Source organism: Tenrec ecaudatus, chromosome 1, assembly GCF_050624435.1.
Source record: "Tenrec ecaudatus isolate mTenEca1 chromosome 1, mTenEca1.hap1, whole genome shotgun sequence".
Lineage (NCBI taxonomy): Eukaryota > Metazoa > Chordata > Mammalia > Afrosoricida > Tenrecidae > Tenrec > Tenrec ecaudatus.
This window is the reverse complement of record NC_134530.1, coordinates 164,292,830-164,315,118: the sequence shown is the minus strand read 5'-3', so window position 1 is coordinate 164,315,118 and position 22,289 is coordinate 164,292,830. Positions and strand designations below refer to the sequence as shown.

Here is a 22,289-nt window from a genome sequence, read left to right as displayed (position 1 = left end):
GGTACCTGGCGTCCGCCACCTCCGCGAAGCCCCGGGCAGTGAGAGCGCTGAAGACGAGCCCGGGCGGGGCCCCGGTGCGTCGTGCCTGTCGCCGTCCGTGTCCGGAGCGGCGGCCCGCGCCCGCCCGCTCGGCGCCCCGGGTCCCCCGCCCTGGACTGTGGGCACCCCACCCTGCCGGGCGCGGGCGAGCAGAGCAGCCCTCGCGGGGCCTCGCCCGGCCTGCAGCGCCCCAGCCCCGGGGAATGCAGTGGCCCCCTGCCCCTGGCGCCTCTCCGGGTCTGTGCTGGGCCTCCTCCATCGCCTGCTCCGCGGCCGCCACGCTCCTGGGCCGAGCCGGCCGGGGCCCCCTCATGGCGGCCAGGTGGTTCAAAGAGTTCCCCCTGAACCTGAAGACCGCTTCGGAGCGGGCCAAGCCCGGCGGCGGCGGCGGCAAACTGCGCAAGAACTCGGAGGCGTGTGGCGCCGGGCCCACCCCGGGCAAGGGCCGCAAGAACTCGGCGGCCGAGCTGGGGAACGGGAGCGGCCGGGCGGGGGGCGCCCCCGCCAAGGACAGCCGACTGTCCCGGGACAGCCTGCAGGGGCTGATCCAGGCCGCCGCAGGCAAGGGCCGCAAGAACTCCAGGACTCCCGACGAGGAGCCCCCCCACCGGGGTGCGGCCAGGAGCTCGGGCTGCAGCACCTACATCAACAGGCTCATCAAGGTGGACACCCAGGAGAAGAACGGGAAGAGCAGTTACGCCAGCAGCAGCAGCAGCAGCAGCAGCTCCTCCGAGTCCTCGTCCCTGTCGTCCCTGGGCCCAGACCTGGACAAGGGCAAGATCCTGAAGCAGCAAGACACGGTAAGAATACAAACAACCTCCCTCGGACCCTTAACCTCTACTAGAACTGAAGCCGAGGGAGGCAAGTATAGATGGTGAGCCGCTCAGCCTTAGGGGTCTTATTACCTAGGAGGAGGGGAGGCTGTGTTTTGGGAGGTCTGACAAGTCAGTGGTTCCTAAGTGACTTAGCGGACTGCATCTTGAAGAATCTTGAAGAATCCTTCCGGGGCCTGGGAACATTGCAGGCCCGGATTCTTTGAATAGTTCACAGTGCACTCTCGATGGAGATGTCCTTCTCTTAAGTTTGACCTGGTAGATAGGATTGGCCCTCCTGAGCGGTGCAGTTTACTAGCTGAGCCGCTAACCGAGAGACTGGAAGTTGCCTTCCCTCCGAGAGACCTCGGAAGACATGCTTGGCAATCGGATTCTGGAACACCAGCCATCAAAAACTCTAGGGACCGAAAGGCTAAGGCCGCCATGGGTCAGTGGCTACTGGACAGCCACTGCTTGCTGGCTTCCATGTGGACGTGCAGGGCAAGTTGCAGAGCTAGGATTGGATCGGACTTGGATCCCTCTTAGAGTATAAGAATCACTAAAGCCCCCCCACCCCCACCGGCACAGAAGCTTCTCCAAGACCCACCCCCCTGTCATGTATTCTGTGAGCACTTGTGGAGAGCAGTCATAGAGGAAAAGGGGGCCAGGGCCCAAGGGCTGCTGGGGGGATACAGACTGTGACAAGGAAATGCCCTTAAGGAAATTACAGATTAAGAACGAAGAAGGTGTTTCCTGGTTTTTACACACGAGATGTTTTCTGGGTGCTGTCCAACGTGGGAAAGTTAAGAAAAGGAATGAGCAGAGGGACTCCCGCCATTCTGACCGGATGAATTGGTTTATTTAATCACCTCTGAAAGGGGCCGAGGGAACTCCAACCAGGGTCTCAGACTCCAGCTCAGGCCCTGACTTCCTGTCGTGGGAACATCCGCTTTGTCTTGCCCCCGGCCTTCATTCTTCCTACCGATGATGTTTCCAGCACACCTACCTGTGCCTAGCACCGAGCGGAGCGCCACGAAAGACATCTTAGTCGCTGTTCTACCTGACTGGCTCCTGGGTGCCTGGAGCCCAGGGCCGGGGGCCGGGTTTGATGCTCGAGGTGTACACAGTGGGCAAGCCAGAAGACTGGATGGAGGCAGTGTGTGGCAGCCACGCCCTTTGCAGTGGCCTGCCTGCTCCTTTGCAGCGGTGTCGCTTCTGGACATCTAGGGGTTCTTGGATCCGCACCTCTGAGGGGGAGGGCTCTGCCCAGTCTGTTCCCTCCTCCTCCCTTTTTGGGGAGCAGACCAGATAAGGGTTCCTTAGCCTTCCCACGGGGAGCCCTCATGACATGGTGATGATACGTTGGGCTGTTAACGGCAAGTCAGCGGTTCGAAACCACCAGCCATGCCGCTGGAGAAAGATGAAGGCGTTCTTCTGCTGTAAAGATTTAGTCTCAGAAACCCCCGGGCGCAGGTCTGTTGTGTCCGGCGGGGCTCCTGAGAGTTGGCATCGACTGGGTGGCAGCAGGCATAGTTTCCCGGTGTGAGGCTCCCTGCTGCTGCAGAGGCAGGGCTGCCCACACGCTCTGCTTCTCTACCACGTCCCTGTGTTTGGAAGCGTCAATGTTGTCTATCTGCCTGTAGCCCATGGCCATCAAGTTGAGCTGTCTCATGGAGACCCTACACAGGGTACCTGGGACTGCAAATCTTTTCTGGGGGAGCAGACACCCTCATCTGTCTCTCTTGGAGCACATGGTGGGTTTGAACCTTTGATCTTGCCAATAGCAACCAATGCCTGACCCACCAGGACTCCTGTTGGTGTTAGGTGCCATCGGTTCTGACTCGTCGTGACCCTGCGTACAGTCGAACAGAATGAAACACCGCCTCGTCCTGCTCCATCCTCACAATTGTTCTTAGGTGTCAGGTCATTGTTGCAGCCACAGTGGCAATCTGTCTTGCCGAAGGCCTTCCCTCCTTCACTGCCCTTCCACCTGACCAAACATGATGGCCTTCTCCAGGGACACAGCTGCAAAGTACTTGAGGCCAAGTCTCACCATCCTTGCCTTCTGCCTGTACTTCTCCCAGGACAGATTTGTTTGTCCTCTTGGCAGTCCTTGGTCCTTTCCGTTTCTGGCAATAGCCTATGCAAACTAGTCTGCCTACAAATTATTGAGCCTAGGACTCCCTCGATCTTGTTCATTGATGCCGCCCATTTCTTTAATGACTTCTTTGAGAGGAAGCAGCCTTGGGCTTCTTTGGACTCCCTCGGGAGCCTCAGGTGATGGATTTCCTCAAGCGGGACCTTCAGTAGCTCTCGGGTGACTTGGCTAACCCATGAGAACTGCCTTGCTCAAAGACCCATTCACCTGCCGTATGCGGCAGTCACCCGGCTGATCCTTCCTGCTCTGAAGCCAAAGACCCGCCCCACTCCTCACGCCCACCCCCACCACTCTCCAGCCCAGCAAGTGCCCGATTGCTGAGAGAAGCAGAGAGGACCACCGGGATCCAGACCGAGGTTAGGTGAATTACAGCAAAAGAGTTTTGTTTAGATGTTTGTCCAACAGAGTAAGTAACGTGTTCGAGTGCCGCAAAGCCTCCTTACCACTGGCTGGCGATTTTGACCTCTCTTTGGGACTTCTGGGGATGGCAGCTGCCATCTGATGGCACTGGCACTGGGCAGGTGATAATCCGTAACCACTGTCGCCCTGGGGCTTTCACAGGTCATCATTTTAGAAGACTATGCTGACCCGTATGATGCCAAGCGGACGAAAGGCCAGAGGGACGCCGAGAGAGCCGGCGAGAACGACGGCTACATGGAACCCTACGACGCCCAGCAAATGATCACAGGTTTGTAACCAGGCACTCTCAGGAAGAACGGACCCTCGCCCTGGCTGTGTGCCGGTTGCCGTTGAGCCGGTTCTGACTAATGCGCACCCCGCGGGCACCCCATGGGCACGCAGAGCAGAATTCCAGAGGCTTTTCCAGGCTGTGGCCCACCCTAAGCGGATCAGTCTTCCGGTGGGCCACCGATCTTCCGGCAGCGCTGGGGACGCCTATGCGAACCCTAACCAGTAGAGATTTGGGAAAGATTACAGGGGTCCTCGCCCTTCCTCACGCCCCGACCCTTTCAGACAGCTCCTCGTGTGGGGTGACCCCCCAAGCATAACATTATTGTCGTTGCTACTTCATCACTGTCATTTTGCTACTGTGATGAATCAGGCGACCCCGGTGAAAGGGTCGTTCGAACCCAGAGGGGTCGCAGCCCACAGGTGGAGAACCGCTGGGAAAGAGGGATAAGTGACTTAACCATATCCTACTGATGAAAAGACCTCAAAGTTAGACTCAAAAGTGAGACTGAAATATCGAATTAACTTCCTGCATAGCTTTGCATCCTTGGGGAATTTGCGGCCATCTTTTAGGCCCTCCTAATCCCAGCCCTGGTGGTGTACTGGAAGGTCGGCAGTTTGAAACCACCAGCAGCTCCGCAGGAGAAAGACAGGGCTTTCTACTCCTGCAAAGTTACAGTCTTGGAAACCCACGGGGCACTGCTAGCCCGTCCGTCCAGGGGGTCGCTGTGAGTCGGCCTTGACTCTGTGGCGTCACGTTTGAATTCCAGCCAAGCTGACACCAGGAAGTGTGCAGATCTGCTCAGATCATGGTCCTCTGTGTTAAGATAATTTATATACTTTTCTGGGCATGCTCAGAAGCGTTGGCATCCCTGATGGAAGTCATCCATCTGTGCCAAGGGACAAATACATACAGGGTTTTAGATCCTTATGAGGTGCAAACGAACGAGACGCAATCCGCTGGGCTGGATCAAAAGAAGATTGATTTCTGAACAAGCTGTACAACATTGGGGCAACAAGTGTAATTAGTAAGGAGTGCGCACTAATCACAGGCGTGAACAAGTCAGTCAAGGTGAGCCCACTAAAACCAAACCTGATTACGCTTGTAATTTTTCAGTTGGCTTCATTCCAACTTGTGAGTCAAGCAACACTACCATCTTCAGGGTCACCTTTTCCCCCCACTTTTTACATACATTTGGGCAGACAAGACTTACACAGAGCATTGTGCCTGGGGTTGGTAGCTGAATTTCAGAAGCAAATTATTTGGTCCTCCGATTTCTCTCAGACAGTCTTTGAGCTGGGATAAAAAATGGAATTTCTGAATGCCGACTCAAGGGAGTCTTGTCCGAGCATCCTGGGTTTCATGCTTGGGAAAGAAATAATGGGTCACACATTAAAGACTTTGTCTGTCGCGGTTAAGAATCGATTGAGACGCTGACGAGCTCGTTCCTGAGCTCCCCGAGTGGCTGAGCACAGGCTGGAAGGGTCGGCACGGAGTGAGCCCCAACAGGAAAGTGCTGCCCTGTTTCCGGCTTCTCTGCTGACAGAGATAAGGTGTGCGCTTGGGAAGGGTGCACCCTGGCCAGGCTGTGACCCTACGGGCCCCAGGGCTGTGACCACTCATGAAATCTGTGAATGAGAGGAAATGCAAACTGGACTTAGTTAGAATTTTATAAAATATGTGGACGTTGGGAAGGGATAGAAAAATGGGCTTAATGGTATGTAAAATTGAGGGGAAAGGATTGCTAATAAAGAGGGGGACGGATGCTTAATTTTGAGACCTCCTTTCTCTGCCTGTTGGCTTTTCTTCTTCTCGGTGGGTTCTCTGTGCTCTAGCAGCCGTGGACTTGGGCCGCCACGCTGAGAATAGGGAAGATGCTAGGCTTTTTTTTTTTTTTTACAATGAACGCAATTGTTTTTTCATATTAGACTCTCCCCGGCGCGCACGTTCAAGATCCCTGTAAGCTGGGAGATGGCCACACTATTCCCTGATTTAAACCAAACCCATTGCCGCCAAGTCAATTCAGACTCGTCGCGGCCCTCTGGAGCACATACCGTACAGGGTTTCTGAGGCTGTGCCTCCCTGAGAGCGGCTGGTTGGTGTGAGCTGCCCATCTGGCTTTCGCTTTGTAGTGCCTATGCCAGGGCCAACTCGTGACTCGCCCATTCGATGGCTTTGTAAGCGACAGGGGAGAAATTAGAACCCAAGTCTTCCCCCACACACACACCGCGCTCTGACACGCTGCGTGTAAGAACACAGGAAACTTGACACACAAATCAGCCAGCTTTCTGCTCAGATGCACAAAGCAAGTTCAACTCCAAAGTTAGAAGATTGTCGGACGGGAAGTGCATGTAAGAATGATAACAATGAGCATTTAAAACCCGAGGATTTATTAAGTTACGGGCTCCGGCCGGAGCAGTGGCTATGAGTAAACTTATTTAGAAATGCAAAAGCAGTGTACACACTCGTGAATAAACCCCAATGCTATCGGAAACCTAACCCTTCCACAGTTAATCGTCTAAATCCACTTCTTCCTTAACTTAAAAAAAAAAGACCTTAGTATATTTTAGAGTGTATTCCCTGAACATACGTGTCACAAGGCCCCTTCTCATTCAGTGTCAAGAACCTACTTCCCCTGAGTCCACCCGCAGGTTACACAGCTGGACAGAATAACAGGAAGTGAGCTACCGGAAACTGGAATGAAAGATGTGCTGCGGGTTTTTCCTTCTCTTTTTTTAACCCCCCCTCAAACCTTTAGCTCTTTTTTTTTCAATGCGTATTGAGAAACATATGGCTTTTGTTTTTTTCCTAGTTCCTTTCTGCATGAGCTGGGAAAGGTGCCGGTGGCCATCATTGCACCGAAGGGCCACGCTCTCCCTGGGAGGGCGGGCTACCACACTCTTGATCCTAGCCCCATGTGGGAGGGGGGGGGTGGCATGCTGCCTACTGGTGGCCTTGTGAGAGAGAAGGGTGTTTATGCATTTGCCAGATGCCTTTTAGATGTTTCTCTGCCGTGTAGTAGGCCCTGGGCACCCAGCAAGGAACAAGCCCCAGCTGATCGCCTAAAGGGGAATGGAGAAAATAAGGCAAGGCAAAGTGTGGTGACTGCCATGGGTCCGCAGTCAGGAGCCCAGGACACCGAGGCTGCTTCAGGCAGGAGCAGGGACCCGAAGAAGCAAGAGAAGCTTAGAAGAGTTCACCCATCGCCTCCCTGTGGCCACTGCATGTCTGTGGGGCAGGCACCCGACTTCCCTGAATCACCCCTGCCCGACAGCCTTGATTGGCCACACTCTCGCTTCAATTGACCCAAAGGATGTCTCACAAAAAGTTGGCTGTGAATACAGGCTGTAAAGCTCCTTACTGCCTTTTTATTGAGATAACATGAACGAAAATAGCAAGTGGGAATCATCTGTGGAATTTAACACTAAGTTTTAACCGCCAAATCAAAACACTGCATTGAAGACCCCCACCATTCCACGTGAGCATTCCTTCTGCCCCGATACCATCCTTGCTCCCAGCAGTTGAGCACTTGCAAGGTGCCAGTCACTCCAGATTGCCCCCTGGACATGATCTCTGCTTTACAGTTGAGGAAACTGGGGCACAGAAAGCTCCGGTAGCCACTGGATCCACAAGACTTCCCACACACCGACCTGTGACCGTCCTGCTTTGGCATCGTTGCATGTGTTTCGTGAGTCTGAAGAGGACTTCATAGCTTGGTGTCTGACATACGGCGGGTGGGCCGAGAAAGCTCCGACAGCTTGTCCAGATTACACAGGTGAGACTGGAGAGGACCGAGTCAATGCGCACTCAACCTTTGGATGTTAGCTCCAGGACTTCAACGGAGTGTTTTGAAAGGTGGTTTAAGGGCGGGGGGGGCATTTTTTTTTCCTGAAAATGAGTTTTCTAGTTTATTTAAATAGCCAAATCTAAAGACCCCCTCCTTGTTTGGGTCTCCACATGAAAACAAATGAAGCAGAGAGAGAGACTGTGTGTCATTCGGTTCACTTCCCTTCTTACACACAAACTCCTGGGTTTTCTGAATTATGTCTGATCCTGTTCAGATCGTGAGACTTATTTAATAAGAGAATATTAAGCCCACCGCCATCCAGTCGATTCTGAGTCAGGTGACCACCCAGGAGAGCAGAGTAGAACTGCTCCCTGCGGGGTCGAAGGCTGTGTAGCGTTTTCCTTCGGATTGGCTGGTGGGTTTGAACCGCTGACCTAGAGGTTAGCAGCCAGTGCATAACCAACTGCCCCACTAGGGCTCCCTGGAAAATACCTAAAGGAAGTTTAAATATTGAAAACGAACATAGGTGAGGGATGAAGTTTAACAGTTGCCCAGTGGCCCTGTTGAAGATTCTATCAGGAACAGCGCACACAACCATCAGAGGCTCTTGGCTTAATGTTTGGGAAACACTGGGAAATGGGTGAGGGGGAAAGACGCAGCCTTTAGATGTTGTAATTAACATTTTAAGTGGGCTCTTCCTTTAGGGCATGAAGTGGAGTAAGATGGAGGAATTGGGGTCTCCAGAAGGAATCGTCATTGGCTCCTCCCCTCAGCACTGCACAACTGAGACCTCAGTTTATTCGCCCATGAAAATGGGTGACACGTCTCTCCCAGCTGTATGGGATGCCCCTGAAATACTAGGTATCCATCTCTCAAAAAAGCAAGCTCACTCCCATTGCGTCATTTCCAACACACAGCTGCATGACCCGATTTGGGCAGATTCCCCCTCCTATGAGTTTACTAGGCAAGCTGGGCACGGAGAGCAGCCCCTGGGGGTTACAAGGCCGTCCATCTGCACAGGAGCAGAAGGCCTCGGTTCTCCCAAGGATCAGCTAGTATGTCTGAATTGCTGACTGCTGTTCACAGCCCAACATGCAGTCCACGATGTTACCAGGGCTCCTTAGTCTGTGTTTGGTGTGTCAAGAGCAACAACAACGTAATTGCAGTCTAGCCTCTTCGAACGCCTGACAAAGTCATGAGTGCCAGAGTAGGATTGCTCTGTAGGGCTGTCGGGGCTGTGGCTTTTTAGGAAGCAGATTGCCAGGCCTTTATTCTGTGGCTCCTTTGGGGGGGGTGGGTTGAACCTCCGGCCTTGCAGTTGGCGGTCCAGTACTTAACCTTTGGCACCACCCAAGGATTGGACTTATGTAGACACTCAGAGAGAACCGTCCATTTTCAAAGAGACATCTGGACGGTGACAATGGAGGGGCAGTGGGAAAGAGGAAGACTCTTGATGAGATGGACCGACACCGTGGCTGCACCGTGGCTGCGCCGCGGGGCTCAGATAGAGGAACAGCTGCAAAGGCGGCACGGGACCGGGTTGAGTTCCGTTCTGATGTGCTTGGGGTCCCTATGGGTCGGAACTGGCTGGCCAACAGCATGGATTACTGGGGAGCCCTGGTGACATAGTGGTCAGTCATTGGTCTGCTAAGTGCCAGGTCCGCGACCACCAGCAGCTCCACAGGAGAGAGATGGGGTTTTCTGTGCCTGTAAAGAGTTACACTCTCCAAAACTCAGCAGGGCAGTTGAACCCTGTCCTGTAGGGTCACTGTGATTGAAACAGACTCTGTGGCAGTGAGTTTGGGTCTTGTTTGTGTTGGGGAGGGGTTGTTTGTTTATTTATTCCTTGTTAACCACTATTAAGCTGTCAGAGAAAGTCTTACCATGCGGCAGTAGTTTAACCTGTGAATGGCAAAATGACATGCAGCTGGGAGGAATTGAGCGTGGAGACCTCAGGGCTCGGATGCTGCTTCCCTCCCACCACTCACCCACTCCCATGAGTGCCGACCAACGCTCAGCATTAGCCCTGCTGCAAGTAGGTGTTTGTCTGCAGCCTGAGCCCTGCATTCTGTCATCTGCCGTGGTGGACCGCCTCGATGGGCGGCCAGGGTGTAGCTTCCTCTTGCCATTTCCTCCTTCTCAGGCTTGTTTCCTCTTGGATCTCCCTCTGCACGTCAGGAGCTATTCTCCCTGCAGGAAGGGTCGGCTCGCGCCCCGCGATTGTTTGTTTCTGCCGTCCCTCAGGTTGGGGGCAGCCAGGTGGTGGACCAACTGGGAGGCTATTCGGCTTGAAGGAGTGTTTTTTTCCCTTATTGAAACACTGTTTGTTGTGGTCGTTGGTCGCTTTCAACCCGTAATGATCCCATGTGACAGGATAGACCTGCCCTAGAGGATTTTCTAGGCTCTACTGGCTCTGGGAGAGAATGACGCCGGCATGACCCGATTTGGGCAGATCCCCCTTCCTATGAGCTTACTAGGCGAGCTGTGCACGTTCTATGTGTGTGCACTTCCGTCAACCTGGGCACGTTCTGTGCAGACCTACCTCCATCTCTACAGATCAGTGTCTTTCCACCATAGGCTACGGGTGGGTTTGAATTCCCAGCCTTTCAGTGAGCCGTTGAGCCCTTCACTCCTGGAACCGAAGACGCTCCCAATGGAGTGCCTCTCCATGTTTGCGCAGGACTCCTGTCCAAAGGAGAAGAAATAGAGAGACCTCACTCAAAGGCAAAAACGCAGATGCGTGTGCAAAAAGAGCTCATAGCTGTACATCGTGTCAACCCCTGTTGGGACATTTCCGCAGGAGCAAGACTCCCGTCTTAAAGTTGGAATACTTGCCATCATCTCCTCGTTGCAGACTCATGGCGCCCCCTGAAGGGTTCTGAGACTGGGACTGCTGACAGGAGTAGAAAGCCCAGTCTTTCTCCCAAGGAGCTGATGGTAGTTTCAAACTGCCGACCATACGGATCGCAGCCCAGAACATAATCACTGCCCAACCAGGACTCCTAAAGTCGGAACAAACTCTTTTTCTCCCAGCTGGGACACAATGGAGGTGAGGTGTTAAAAGAAAGAGTTCGGGGCCCGTGCCACAGAGTCTGAGCTGAGGGTAAATTGAAGATTTAATCAGAAACCTCAAAATTCTAAATTTGTCCTTAGGATTCTTTTGTTTTCTGTTTCTATTTTATTTTCGTAGCTCTTTTAAAATTCCACTCTTATCTTACTTGAACCAAGAGCAGAGTATGTTTTTGTTTCTTGTTCTCCGTATCGCCATCTAGAATAGGCAACGCAGAAACAGGGCTGTACGGTTGGAAGTCACCCACTCCTGTGTGACCTCAGAGGACCCTGGGTGCCTTTCCAGGGCAGGCGGGTGGGGTGGGGGTGGGGACTGGTGGCCCTTCTTCTGGCTCTCACTTGTTGTCTGAGAAGGTTTCCATTCCAGGAGTCCTCTCTCCTCGGGGTTTGGTAGCAAGGACAAGATTAGCTCTGGAAAGCAGGGGGGACTGAGACAGGGATGGTGGGCCCTGGGGAGGTCAGAAGGTTCTGTCTTAGTGGCTCATTCGTATCAGGCTGTACCATCAGAACCCAGGCATCCTTATTTTGTACGTTCCCCGGGAGATCGCGCTGGGAGCCGTGGTAGAGAATCCCAGTAGACAGGATGGAAGCCCATTCCGACAGGAGCGCCTGTGCAAAAGCAGCTGTGGCCTCGTCTTACCAATGAACGTTGCTCTTTTGAATTCAGTCTCCTGGTTGTAGTAACGTGTTTCCCGAACTCTCACTGGTCATTCTTTCTTGTTGCAGCGGTCTCAGGGAGTCGGGGATTCTTCTTCGAAAGGTGTCACCAGGTCCACTGTAGGAAGGCTTTCCTTCCTTTGTTTCGGGCCCCTGCAGCCTTTGCTCCTCTGCCCACTCCCCTGACTGCACCTCAGTCTTCTTTGTTGGACCCTCTTCTTCAGCCTGCCCCTAACGGAAGGAGTCCCAGCTAATGCCTCTGCTGCTCGTTCCACTTCATTCTGACCTGGTCTGTGGTGATTGGCTTCGTCCCCCAGTACCGAAGGCCATCTTTTTGTGATGAATTCCTTGATCTGTGAATAAATCCCCTGGCCTTCATCTCCCTGCTGAGCTCCACAGCCCCGCTGTCACCTGCCGGGAGAATTCCAGAGCTCCTCCCCTTTCTCCTCCATTCCCCCTCCTATCCATCTGTCCGTCCATCCCTCCATCCCTCCATCCATCACGCCAATCGTCAATTTAACACAACTGTGACCTAGAGATCGATAAAACATGGTAGTGCCTGCCTGGGCTGAGTGGCTGTCAAGCCGGAAATACAGCGAGGTCAGCCCGTCAGTACAGGGGGAGCAACGGGCATCATTGCCCACCACCAGGGGGAGACGGTGATGGTGGCCACTTCTGTGGGTCAGCAGAGGAGCAGGTGGACAGGAAAGGCTTCTCCCGAAAGCAGAAGGTGCTGGCTTAGATCGGAAAGCCTTAGGAAGGCACCAGCAGGATACCAGCGGGCACCGGAAGAGTGCACGTCAGAGTCGTGCGCAAAGAACTGCAGACGTTCCACTGCGCTGGAGCTGCTGGGAGACGGGCTGGGTGGCGTCCAGAGGAGACTTTGGAGAGGGACCGGTCAAGCTGTGTATGCCGGGCACCTTGCACGTCGTCTACCACTTACGAGAGAAGGTATTCGTGATCAGACCAGCTGTTGGGGTTGAGCAGAGTCTTCCATGTCTATAAGCAGGTGGGAGATTCCTCATACGGACATGATGGTTCGGAATTCTGCTCCATTGCTGGTCTGCTGGTCTAGACCGAATGAGTCGTCTTTAAGTGACGCTACCAAGGCCTCTGGACCAAACGCTCGTAAACCCAGTGCCGATGTGGCTTCCTTCCACTGACGGGCCAGTTAGTTGGTGGTTGGTTGATGTGCATCGAGGTTTCTGCAGCATCCCTTTCTGTATCTCAGTTCCAATAAAACTTTTCTGACTTATCTCACACTACCGTTTTCATGGAAACACAAATATAATCCTTGTTGCCTGTTGGGAAAATTGAGTCCAGGGCAGTGAGTTTGGTGTTTTGTTCGCTCGGTTGGTTGGTTGGTTTGATGATTTTTAGGGGTTCGTGGCATTTAGAATCACCTCCACGTTGTATCCTCGCCTTTGAAAACTTCTGCCTTTGGGTGCCTGGCCGGCTGCTTTCCCCACTTGTACCACTGCCTCTCTCCTGCGCTGCCCTCCTTCCCTTTTCTCTTATCTCTCCACTGGCCCTCACGGGAACCAGCCCTGCAGCATCCCCACCTCCATATCTTTGCTCAGGCAGTTTCCTCCCCTGGAAACGACCTTTCCTGTCCACGTCGACTCACCTTCCACCTCTCTGGTACTTGGAGCTCATCCAAGTGCGGTTGTGAAGAGTGTGGTTCCTAGAGCCCGACTTCCTGCTTTTGAATCCAGCCCTCAGCACTTGCTGGTTTGGGGACCTCGCTGAACACTGTGCCTCAGGGAGTCGCTCTTTCATAGGATGCTTGTGACAATAGCAAAGCACGCAGGACAGTGCTGACTACAGTAAGTCATTGGAAAGTGTTGACTGCCTTGTTATTGCTGGGATCTCCTCCGCACCCCCAACACCACTTTCACTTTGCAGTACCCTGCATTGATGAGCCTGTACAACAGCTGTAAATGCCTCTGACCACCCCCTGCGCACACGCGCACACACACACAGTATTAGCCCCCCCTGCGCACACGTACACACACAGTATTAGCTCCCCCTGCGCACACGCGCACACACACAGTATTAACCCCCCCTGCGCACACGCGCACACACAGTATTAGTTCCCCTTGTGCACACGTGCACACAGTATTAACTCCTCCTGCGCACACGCGCACGCACACACAGTATTAACTCCCCCTGCGCACACGCACACACAGTATTAACTCCCCCTGCGCACACGCGCACGTACACACAGTATTAACTCCCCTGCACACACACACACAGTATTAACTCCCCCTTCACACACACACGGTATTAACTCCCCCTGTGCACACACACACACAGTATTAACTCCCCCTGCGCACACACACACACACACACAGTATTAACTCCGTCTGTGCACACACGCACGCACAGTATTAACTCCCCCTGCGCACACGCGCACGCACACACAGTATTAACTCCCCCTGCGCGCGCACACACACAGTATGAACTCCCCCCGCGCGCACGCGCACACACAGTATTAACACAGACTGGAGACTGGGAGAAGTCCCCCCACCCCCACCCTGCATTGCAAGCAATGAATGGGCTTGGCTGTAACAGAAAGGTTGGCAGTTTGAGTCTATCCAGAAGCACCCAGAGGAATCCTGGTGAACTAGTGGTTACGGGTTGGACTTTGACCAGCAAGGTCGGAAGTTGGAAGCCACTGCTGGAGAAAGATGGGGCTTTCCACTCTCGTGAAGAGCTACAGTCTGGGAAAGTGGCAGGGAGGGGTGTTCTACCCCGTCCTATGCGTCGGCAGTGTTTGTTTGGGGGAGGCATGCTGAGTGACCTACTTCTGAGAGACCCTGCGGAGGTTTCCCTCTGCCGTGCATGGATGGGGTCATCAAGAGTCGGATCTGACGCACGCATGTACATAGATCTCCCCTCTCTCTAATAGAGTGGTTCTCAACCTTCCTAACCCCGCCAACCTTTCATACAGTTCATGTGGTGGTGACCCCCCCAACCATCAAATTATTTTCGTTGCTACTTCACTGTAATTTTGCTACTGTGATGAAGCAGGTGGGCGACCCCTGTGAAACGGTCATTCCACCTCCCAAAGGGGTCGTGACCCACAGGTCGAGAACCACTGGTTTAAGGTGCCCACGCCTTTGAACATTGCAGGTACTCAGCTGACATCTGTTAACATTGATTATTTGCTTCCTAACAAGATGCAAAAAAATAAGTAAAATATTGAAGGTGAAAATAGATTCCTTCCAACCAGGCAGAGAGGCAGGTCCCCTGAGGTCAGATTCTACTCTGAGGGCTCCCTGGAGGCGCCTGTCTCCCTCCGATGTAACCCCCAGCAGCCTGCCTCAATGGCATTATCTGGCTCAAGCAACCCGGAGCACAACCCACTGAAGATCAGCCTTGGGGCGATCCATGCCGTCCAGCAGCGGGTGGTGCCTAGGTATGCAGTGTGCCAACAACAGCCCCCCCCCCCGCGTTGACACCCTCTGTGCTTCCAGAAATCAGACGGCGGGGCTCCAAAGACCCCCTGGTGAAGGCGCTGCAGCTGCTCGACAGCCCCTGCGAGCCCGCGGAGAACAGCCCGAAACCCGAGGCGCCGGCGCCCAGACAGAACCCCAAGGAGCTCCTGGGGAAGCCGCCCCAGCTGTACGACACGCCCTACGAGCCGCCGGCCGCCGAAGCGGGCCCCGAGCGGAAGGCGCGCCCCGGGGACGGCCGGCTGCCCGAGAACGACGAGCGGCCGGCGGCCGAGTACGAGCAGCCGTGGGAGTGGAAGAAGGAGCAGATCGTGCGCGCGCTGTCAGGTGAGCGCGGGGCGCGGAGAGGGGCGCGGGGCGGGGGAGGGCGCGGAGGAACCACAGCGCCAGCACTTGGAAGCCACAGGCCGCTCAGCCGGGGACGCGAGGCTCTCCGCTCCCGTGAAGCGTGATCGCCTGGGAAACCCACCGGCAGGGGCGGTTCTACCTGCCCTGCAAGGTGGCTGCCCCTGAGAACTGCCTGGAAGGTCTAATAGATGTGCTACACGTGGCCTGTCCTACATGGTGGCTACTAGCTACAGGTTGGGACCCAGGAGTAGAATACGTTTGTTATCGCGGATTGGCATTTAAATTCGAATAGCCACGTCTGACTAGCGGCTCCTCTATTGGACAAAACCATGCCAAGTCAATAACAAATTATCAGTCAGGCCTTGGTGGGGGCTGGGGGAGTGGGGCCCAGAAACATCGGGCAGCTCTGTCTATTCTGCCCTATAGATTGGCTTGGAGTCGGGATTGAGCTCTGCTTGGAAGACCTGGCTGAGTTCTGTCATGCTGCATCTGTTCATTTATTTATGTATTTATTTATAATCCTTCTGGGCACCTTGATTTTCCAGTCTCTCTGGGTTGTGCTACTGCCCTGGAAACGCCTTTCATGGCGGCTCTGTCGTTCTGTGTGCTTACCTGATTACTGTACGTCTTGCTTCACCACCACTGACCCGATGGGACCAGGAGCAGCCTTGGCTAACTCTTCCCTGACGCGACTTCGCAAATCTATTTTTCACAAGTGGAAGCTGTTGGAAAACTGGATGAAGCTAGCTTTTTCTCCCGTTTTGTGAGTGTGTGTGTGTGTGTGTGTGTGTGTGAGTGTGTGTGTGTGTGTGTGAGAAAAGTCCTGTCTCAGTTCTTCTAATAGGTTGACAATAGATATTAGAATTATTTCCTTTCTTCCTTCTTCTCCTAGGACCTGGTTTCTCTGCTTGGCTTTCTGCATAATTTCTTTTCTTTGTGATTAAGATGTCAGGGGTATTTCTGCCCTCCAGCAGTAAAGCCAAACTAGCTGTTTTCCAGCACAGTCCACGTGCAGGACTGCAGGAGAGAAGGTGTGCCCGTGCAAATGCTCAGTGCTGGGGGGTTGGGGGTGTGAGTTCACCAATGGCTAGCCGGCCCTTGAAAAACCCGACGGGGCGCTGTTCAGCTCTGACACATGCGGGGCCGCCCTGCCATTGAAGGCACTGGATGGCAACTGATGAGGTCTTAGATGATTATATCGGACAGCAAATGTCGTCGTCCATTTGAGACCCTATCTGAGGGCTTTGTACTTGTTTCCTCACAAATGGCTGTCTTTTGTGGAGTGGGTCATGTGTTAGGCTGCTAACGGGAAGGCCAGCAGAAGAGAACCAGCAGCCATTCCGAGGGAGAAATACCAGGCTTCCCACTTCAGAGTCTGAGTCTCAGAAACCCACAGGCGCAGTTCCACCCAGTCCTGGAGGCTCGCTAAGAGTCGGCATCCACTCGACGGCAGTGAGTTTGGCTTTTTGAGTGTGCTGGGTCTTGCCCACTTTACCCCTCGGTTTTCCATCCAGCCTTGCTCTTGTAGCATTTCTTCGTTTTATGGTTTCCTAGTAAGCGCTGGTCAACTGATCTCACAGGTTGATAGCCACTCCTGCTAGGAATCGCTGCCTGTCACTGCTTCTTATTTGGTTCTAAAACGATAAAACATGAAGAGTTTGTCAAGAGTGCCTGCTGAAACGTATTAGAGTGGTGTCCTCTCATATTCTAAAACTGTTCCGTACTGATGAATATCTCCCAGCAAACGAGGGATGCTGACGGCGTGATTAGATCTCGAAGCCAGCGGGAGGCTCAGCTCTGACAGCGTGCTTTATATATAGTTTCATTAAAGCGGAGAGAGCTGCTCTCTTGAGCTGTGGCCAGCCAGGAAGGGTGTTCCTGGAGGCGTGCAGGGATCCCTGCAGTGGGCTCTGGTGCTAAATGGAGCTTTCCTTCCAGTCCAGTTCGAAGGATCCGAGCGACCTTCCGCCAGGGAGGAGCCGGGAAGGCAGCAACACCACCGGCAAAAGAGCTGGACCCAGAAGATCCTGAAGCCGACCCTGTCCGACCACAGCGAGGGGGAGAGAGTGGACCCAGCCCTGCCCCTGGAGAAGCAGCCGTGAGTCTCCTGCTTGGACACGTGGACACACCCTGGTTGGGAGCCTTGGGGAAGGGGGAGAGGGGGCAGAGCCATGGCACAGGGGACCACTCAACATGGTCATGCGTACTACCTCAGCTTCTGGGTAACAAAGACTCTAAGAGGGTGATTTCACCCACACAGTCGTTTTCCTACAGCCTGGGAGGTTAGGCATGGGGAAAAGGGTTTCTGGGGCGCACTGGTCCTCGCCAGGCTACTAACCGGGCAAAGTCAGTCGGCACTTTGAAACCAGCCGCCCTACGGGAGAAAGACTAGGTTTTTACACCCATGATGGGTTAGCTAGTCTAGGAAACCCACAGGGCAGTTCTACCCTGCCCTATAGTGCCACTGCGAGTCAGCATCGACACGATGGCAATGAGGTTGTTTGGGGGTTTGGGGTAGGTGGTTAGATGTCTGTGAACTCAGGGCACAGTGGCACTCTGCCTGCCCTGGCAGGAAACCCTGGTCTCAGTTCGCTTCTGTGGCCCCACCCACCTTCTCTCCATTCCTTCCTGGTGAACTTCACCCACATGCAACTGCTGTCTCCGCCCACTGCCCCCCACCCCCACCCCCATCTGCATCCATCCCTTCTGTTTTCAGAGGTTTAGGGTCATGTACAGGACACGCCCCTCACTGATCTGGCCTTGATCATATCAACCAAGAAAACCGATTCCCAATGAGAATTCCCAGGAATGGGAGTTAGAATTCCACCACCTATTTGAGGGGACATACAGGTACATGCTTCTCTTCCGGGGCGGCGGGGGAGCCGGAGGACCCATGGGTGACAGCCCATCTTGGAAGCCCAGTGCCTGTGTTTTCAGATTCAAGTGCCTGTTCCGTGAAAGCATTTACAGTGGCACCACCGCTAGCGCTCGGCTCGCAGATGGAGGGGCTCTGAGCCCCGTCTCACCCAGGCCCTGCCGTGGGCCTTTCTCGGTAGGAAGCCGCATCTAGCGCAGGCTGCGGAGTGCCCACCGAGTGTCCGTGTTTGGGTTTTGTTTTGTTTTAATCTTTTACACTTGATCTTAGCCAGAAGACCGAGAATCTACAGGTGTTTTTTTTCGATCTCATAACAGTTTTTTTAGCAGTTCATCCACATGTCATACAACTCAATTTTCAATCCTATCGAGAAGACTTGTACAACTGCCACCACATCAGTTCTAGAGCGCTGTCTTCTTCCTGGTACTCATTGGTATTCATGGAATTTTTTTTCCTAATTGTGTCAAAAATATCCGCACCAGGGCATTCTGCCATTGCACCACTCCTATGTGAATCCTCATGCTATCGATTACACTCCCCAAGTTAGACAGCTACTATGGCTGGGCCCGTTCCAAATGACACCCCCAGTGGTCCCATGCACTCCGCGCCCCGAAGCAGCAGCTCCGTCCCCTTCGCCCACGGTAACCAGGGGTCAGGCAGGGCTCTTCTTTTGAGTCGTGTTCTGGATGGCGTATTCACAGGTCATACCTATCCTGACGTGTGGGTTGACACTCCTGCGCCCCCCCTTTTTCAGGTGGTACCATGGTGCTATCACGCGGGCAGAGGCTGAGACTCTGCTACAACCCTGCAGAGAAGCAGGTTACCTCGTCCGGAACAGCGAGTCGGGCAACAGCAGGTACTCCATTGCCCTCAAGTAAGTATTTCAGCCCCGCGCCTTCCCTGTCTGCATGCAGATGTTGACGGCGTGCATGTCAGCCCTTGTCATAAACCGCCAGCCGCGCCCTGGGCGCCTGTGACGAGTCGCCGTCTCAGAGACGCACAGGGCAGTTGTCCCCTGCCCTACAGGGTTGCTGAGAGTTGGAAGCCACTCGGTGGCAGTGGTTTGAGGAGCGGGATCGGAGCCCTGGTGGCACAGTGGTTTAAGCGCTTGGCTGCGCGCCAAGAGCTCAGCCGCTGAAGCCCCCAGCTGCTTGCTCTGCAGGAGAACACTGTGACGCTCTCTTACCAGAAAGGCTGACCACCTTGGGAGCTCTCTGAACAGCCCTGCTCCTCCTTGTCGGGCCACTGAGTGGGAATGGACTCAGCGTCCAGGGGTGTGAGAAGGCCACAAGCAGGCCTGACAAGCTGCTCCTGGGGATGTTTCAGCCGGGAAAACCCCGCCGGGGCGGCTCTAGCCCGCCCTGTAGATCACTGTGAATCGGAATCGACTCGATGGGAGTGGGTTTGAGTTTGGGGAGCTTGAGCCCCCCTCCAGGAGCCCTGGTGGTGTTGTGGGTTACACACTGGGCTGCTGATTGCCAAGTCAGCAGTTCTAAACCACCACCAGGGAGATGAGGCGCTCTGCTCCTGTGAAGATTTCCAGCCTGGAAACCCACTGGGCCCATTCTACTGGGTTCTGTCGGGTGGCTGTGCATTAGAACACTCAATGGCGGCGAGTTTGGGGTTGGTTGGCTGGCTTGAAGTCCATTTTCACATGATATTAGCTGATCCAACAGCAGCCCCTCTCAGTGAAGAAATCATTTCAGTTTAAGGATAATTTCGATAGGATAGTTCGTCAAGCCTTGTGGACTTCGCTGAGCCAGGCCCCTGGTTTGTCAAAATGCCACTTGTAGTTCTGATGCCTCTCACGCCCCCCCCGCCCCCCCCGCCCCTCCCATCCCCCCCAGCCCCCCCGCCGTGCACTGTGCACAGAGAAGCCGCGTCTGCCCGCGGCCCTGTGGCGGCGGCGTTTGGATCATGGAAATTCGGGCTGCTCGGAGTGGAGCAGTGCTGTATTGGAGGATCCCTCACAGCATTTCCTTCCTCAGGAAGCTGAGCCCCTGCAGCTGAAACAATCAGGCTGGAGGGGGAAGAGGGGGGCGGGCAAGCACTGCGGCCACCAGATACACAATAGCAGGAATAGCTTTGCTCTGTTTCTGAAACTGCTGCTGGTGGGCTAGACCTCTGGGCCTCTGGGGCCAGCTGTCAGCATACACTGCCGGCAGCGTTCGTTCCAGATTTGGGGGAAACTGTTGGTTCTTACTGTTTTTATGTGTTCTCTTCTTGTTTACTTTTAGGTTATTTGAGGGGTGGGGTGGGGAACAGACTCAGCAAAACTACACTTGATCTTAGCCAAAAGCATGAGTCAGCAAAGCTTACACCAGTTCAGCAATGCCTCTCTGTTAGGTTCACTGGCATTGATCACTGCCATTCTGGGAATCCAATCCCGTAGTGGTCGTCCCCTATTGACATAAATGCACCGCCCACTAAGCTTCTCATCTGACCTCTCCAGTCACTATTGCCAATATGGGCCCAGACAGAGAAGGCATTGGTTAGAGAAGAGAAGGCGGAGGAGGCCTTACCTGGGTCCTTGTAACCGTGGGGAGGACGCTGAGTTTAAACCTGCCCCAGTTAAGCACTCCTGTGGCCTTTTGAGAGCAAGCAGAGACTTCCTTTCTGTTGCTTGGCTTTCTTCTTGGTCAAGATAAGCAATTCAAGGAGGAAGCCCAGCTAACCAAAGACTGTGACCCTTCTAAGGAGCCCAGCGGTTGCTGTGGGTTAGGGTGTTGGGCTGCTAATCTCAAGGTCGGCGGTTCAAGCCCACCAGCCGGTCCTTGAGAGAAAAGTGAGGCCGTCTGCTCCCATAAAGATTTACGTTCTTGGCACAGTGCTACGAAATCCGCCCACTGGGAGTACCAGTCGATGCTGTGTTCCAACAGCCACTTCCACGAGCAGGTCCAGCTGTAGATGTGTATGAGAAGTCAGCCTTGGACTTCAAGGGCACTCAAGGCCAAGCCAATGGCAAAAATGTTGTGAAATAAATATCAATAAATTTAAAGTTGCACATATGTTTCATCTTCAGAGACTCTCTCCAGGGCCTCCGTGGGTCCAATTGGACGCCCTGGCAGTGGGTGGTGGAACTTCTGAGCTCCGCCGAGGTGTCGGGTGCATTGTCTGTGGAAAACCACCAGGGACAGGCTGAGGCTGGCCGGGATGGCGGCCGCTCACTCCTTCACGTCTCCTCCCCATGTGTTTGCATGCAGGACTAGTCAAGGGTGTGTCCACATCATCGTGGCTCAGACCAAGGACAACAAGTACACGCTGAACCAGCCAAGCGCCGTGTTTGACAGCATCCCGGAAGTGGTACACTATTACTCCAACGAGAAGCTGCCTTTCAAGGGGGCGGAGCACATGACCTTACTCTACCCTGTGCACAGCAAGCTGCACTAAGGCTGCTCAGCCCCTGGAAGCTGCTCCCTCGCCTCACGGGCCGACCTCTCCCTGGACCAGGCTGGACTTCTTCATCATTAGCAGGAAGTGGGATCTTCCCCCACCCCACCCCACCCGGCCCTGAGTCCATGGGTGACACCTCATTCCTGACCTGTCATTTCCTCCCATGAGAAGCCCTCACTTGCCTGTCGCCCCACTCTCGGGGCAGGGCCCGGGGGAGAGGTAAGTCGCCCAGGAAAGCAGGCGTCCTTCTGCAGTCCCTGGCTCAGACGCTGCTGGGAAACCCTCAGGATGCCCAGGAAGAGGCTAGTTGTTACCGGGTCCCAGAGCACAGACGAATAAAAATCACTTTGCTTCCTGGACCACCCTTGGTTTTCACAAAATGAGTTTTGAAAAACGACAGTTTGGACCAGCAGAATTGTAATACATGTCGTCCCCCACCCCTTGAGAAAACAGAGGGATAGTGGGAAATGGGAAAGGTGGGTGTCCTGGTCAACGCGCCCCGCACCCATCTGCCCACCCCCTCCACCCCATGTTAGGCTCAGCTGCCGTCTGACAACTCGAGGGGCTGGCGGAAAAGGGCGATTTCGTGGCTCTGCCTTTTAAGAAAGTATGTGTTTTCTCCGCCTCGGGGACTGACTTCCTGGTTTATCAATCAGCCGGAAGATGCGTAGGTTTGCAGAATTACAAATACAATTCTATTGGCGGCTTGATTATAATTTGGAATTTATAGAACACACTACAGAACCAAGTCATTTCAGTTCTGATTTTTTTTTAATCTGAAAAAAATCTACCAAGCTCAACTTGTTTTCTTATTATTAGCGAATCGCCCAGAACTTCTGAGATCTTTTGTCTGGATGCATTTTGGTTGCTTTCGGATTGTTTTGCTATTTTTGCCATGAGAATTAGATCTGCTGTGCATTTTGGGTAAATTCTGAGGAGGGACACAAGGCCCCTGGGGTCTGGTCGTGTGACTACAACCGCCTCAATGCAAGGATTCCGCCCTTG

General features: G+C 54.0%; 1 protein-coding gene across 1 annotated transcript; it reads left to right on the top strand.

Annotated features, from left to right (window-relative positions):
* The first annotated feature begins 242 nt into the window (after positions 1 to 242).
* SHE (Src homology 2 domain containing E) lies at positions 243 to 21,414 on the top strand. The gene is made up of 6 exons (XM_075562510.1): positions 243 to 839; positions 3,571 to 3,697; positions 14,690 to 14,995; positions 16,955 to 17,114; positions 18,646 to 18,765; positions 21,095 to 21,414. The coding sequence occupies exons 1-6, from the start codon at positions 243 to 245 to the stop codon at positions 21,279 to 21,281; spliced, it is 1,497 nt and encodes a 498-aa protein (XP_075418625.1). The 3' UTR covers positions 21,282 to 21,414.
* Positions 21,415 to 22,289: the final 875 nt, after the last annotated feature.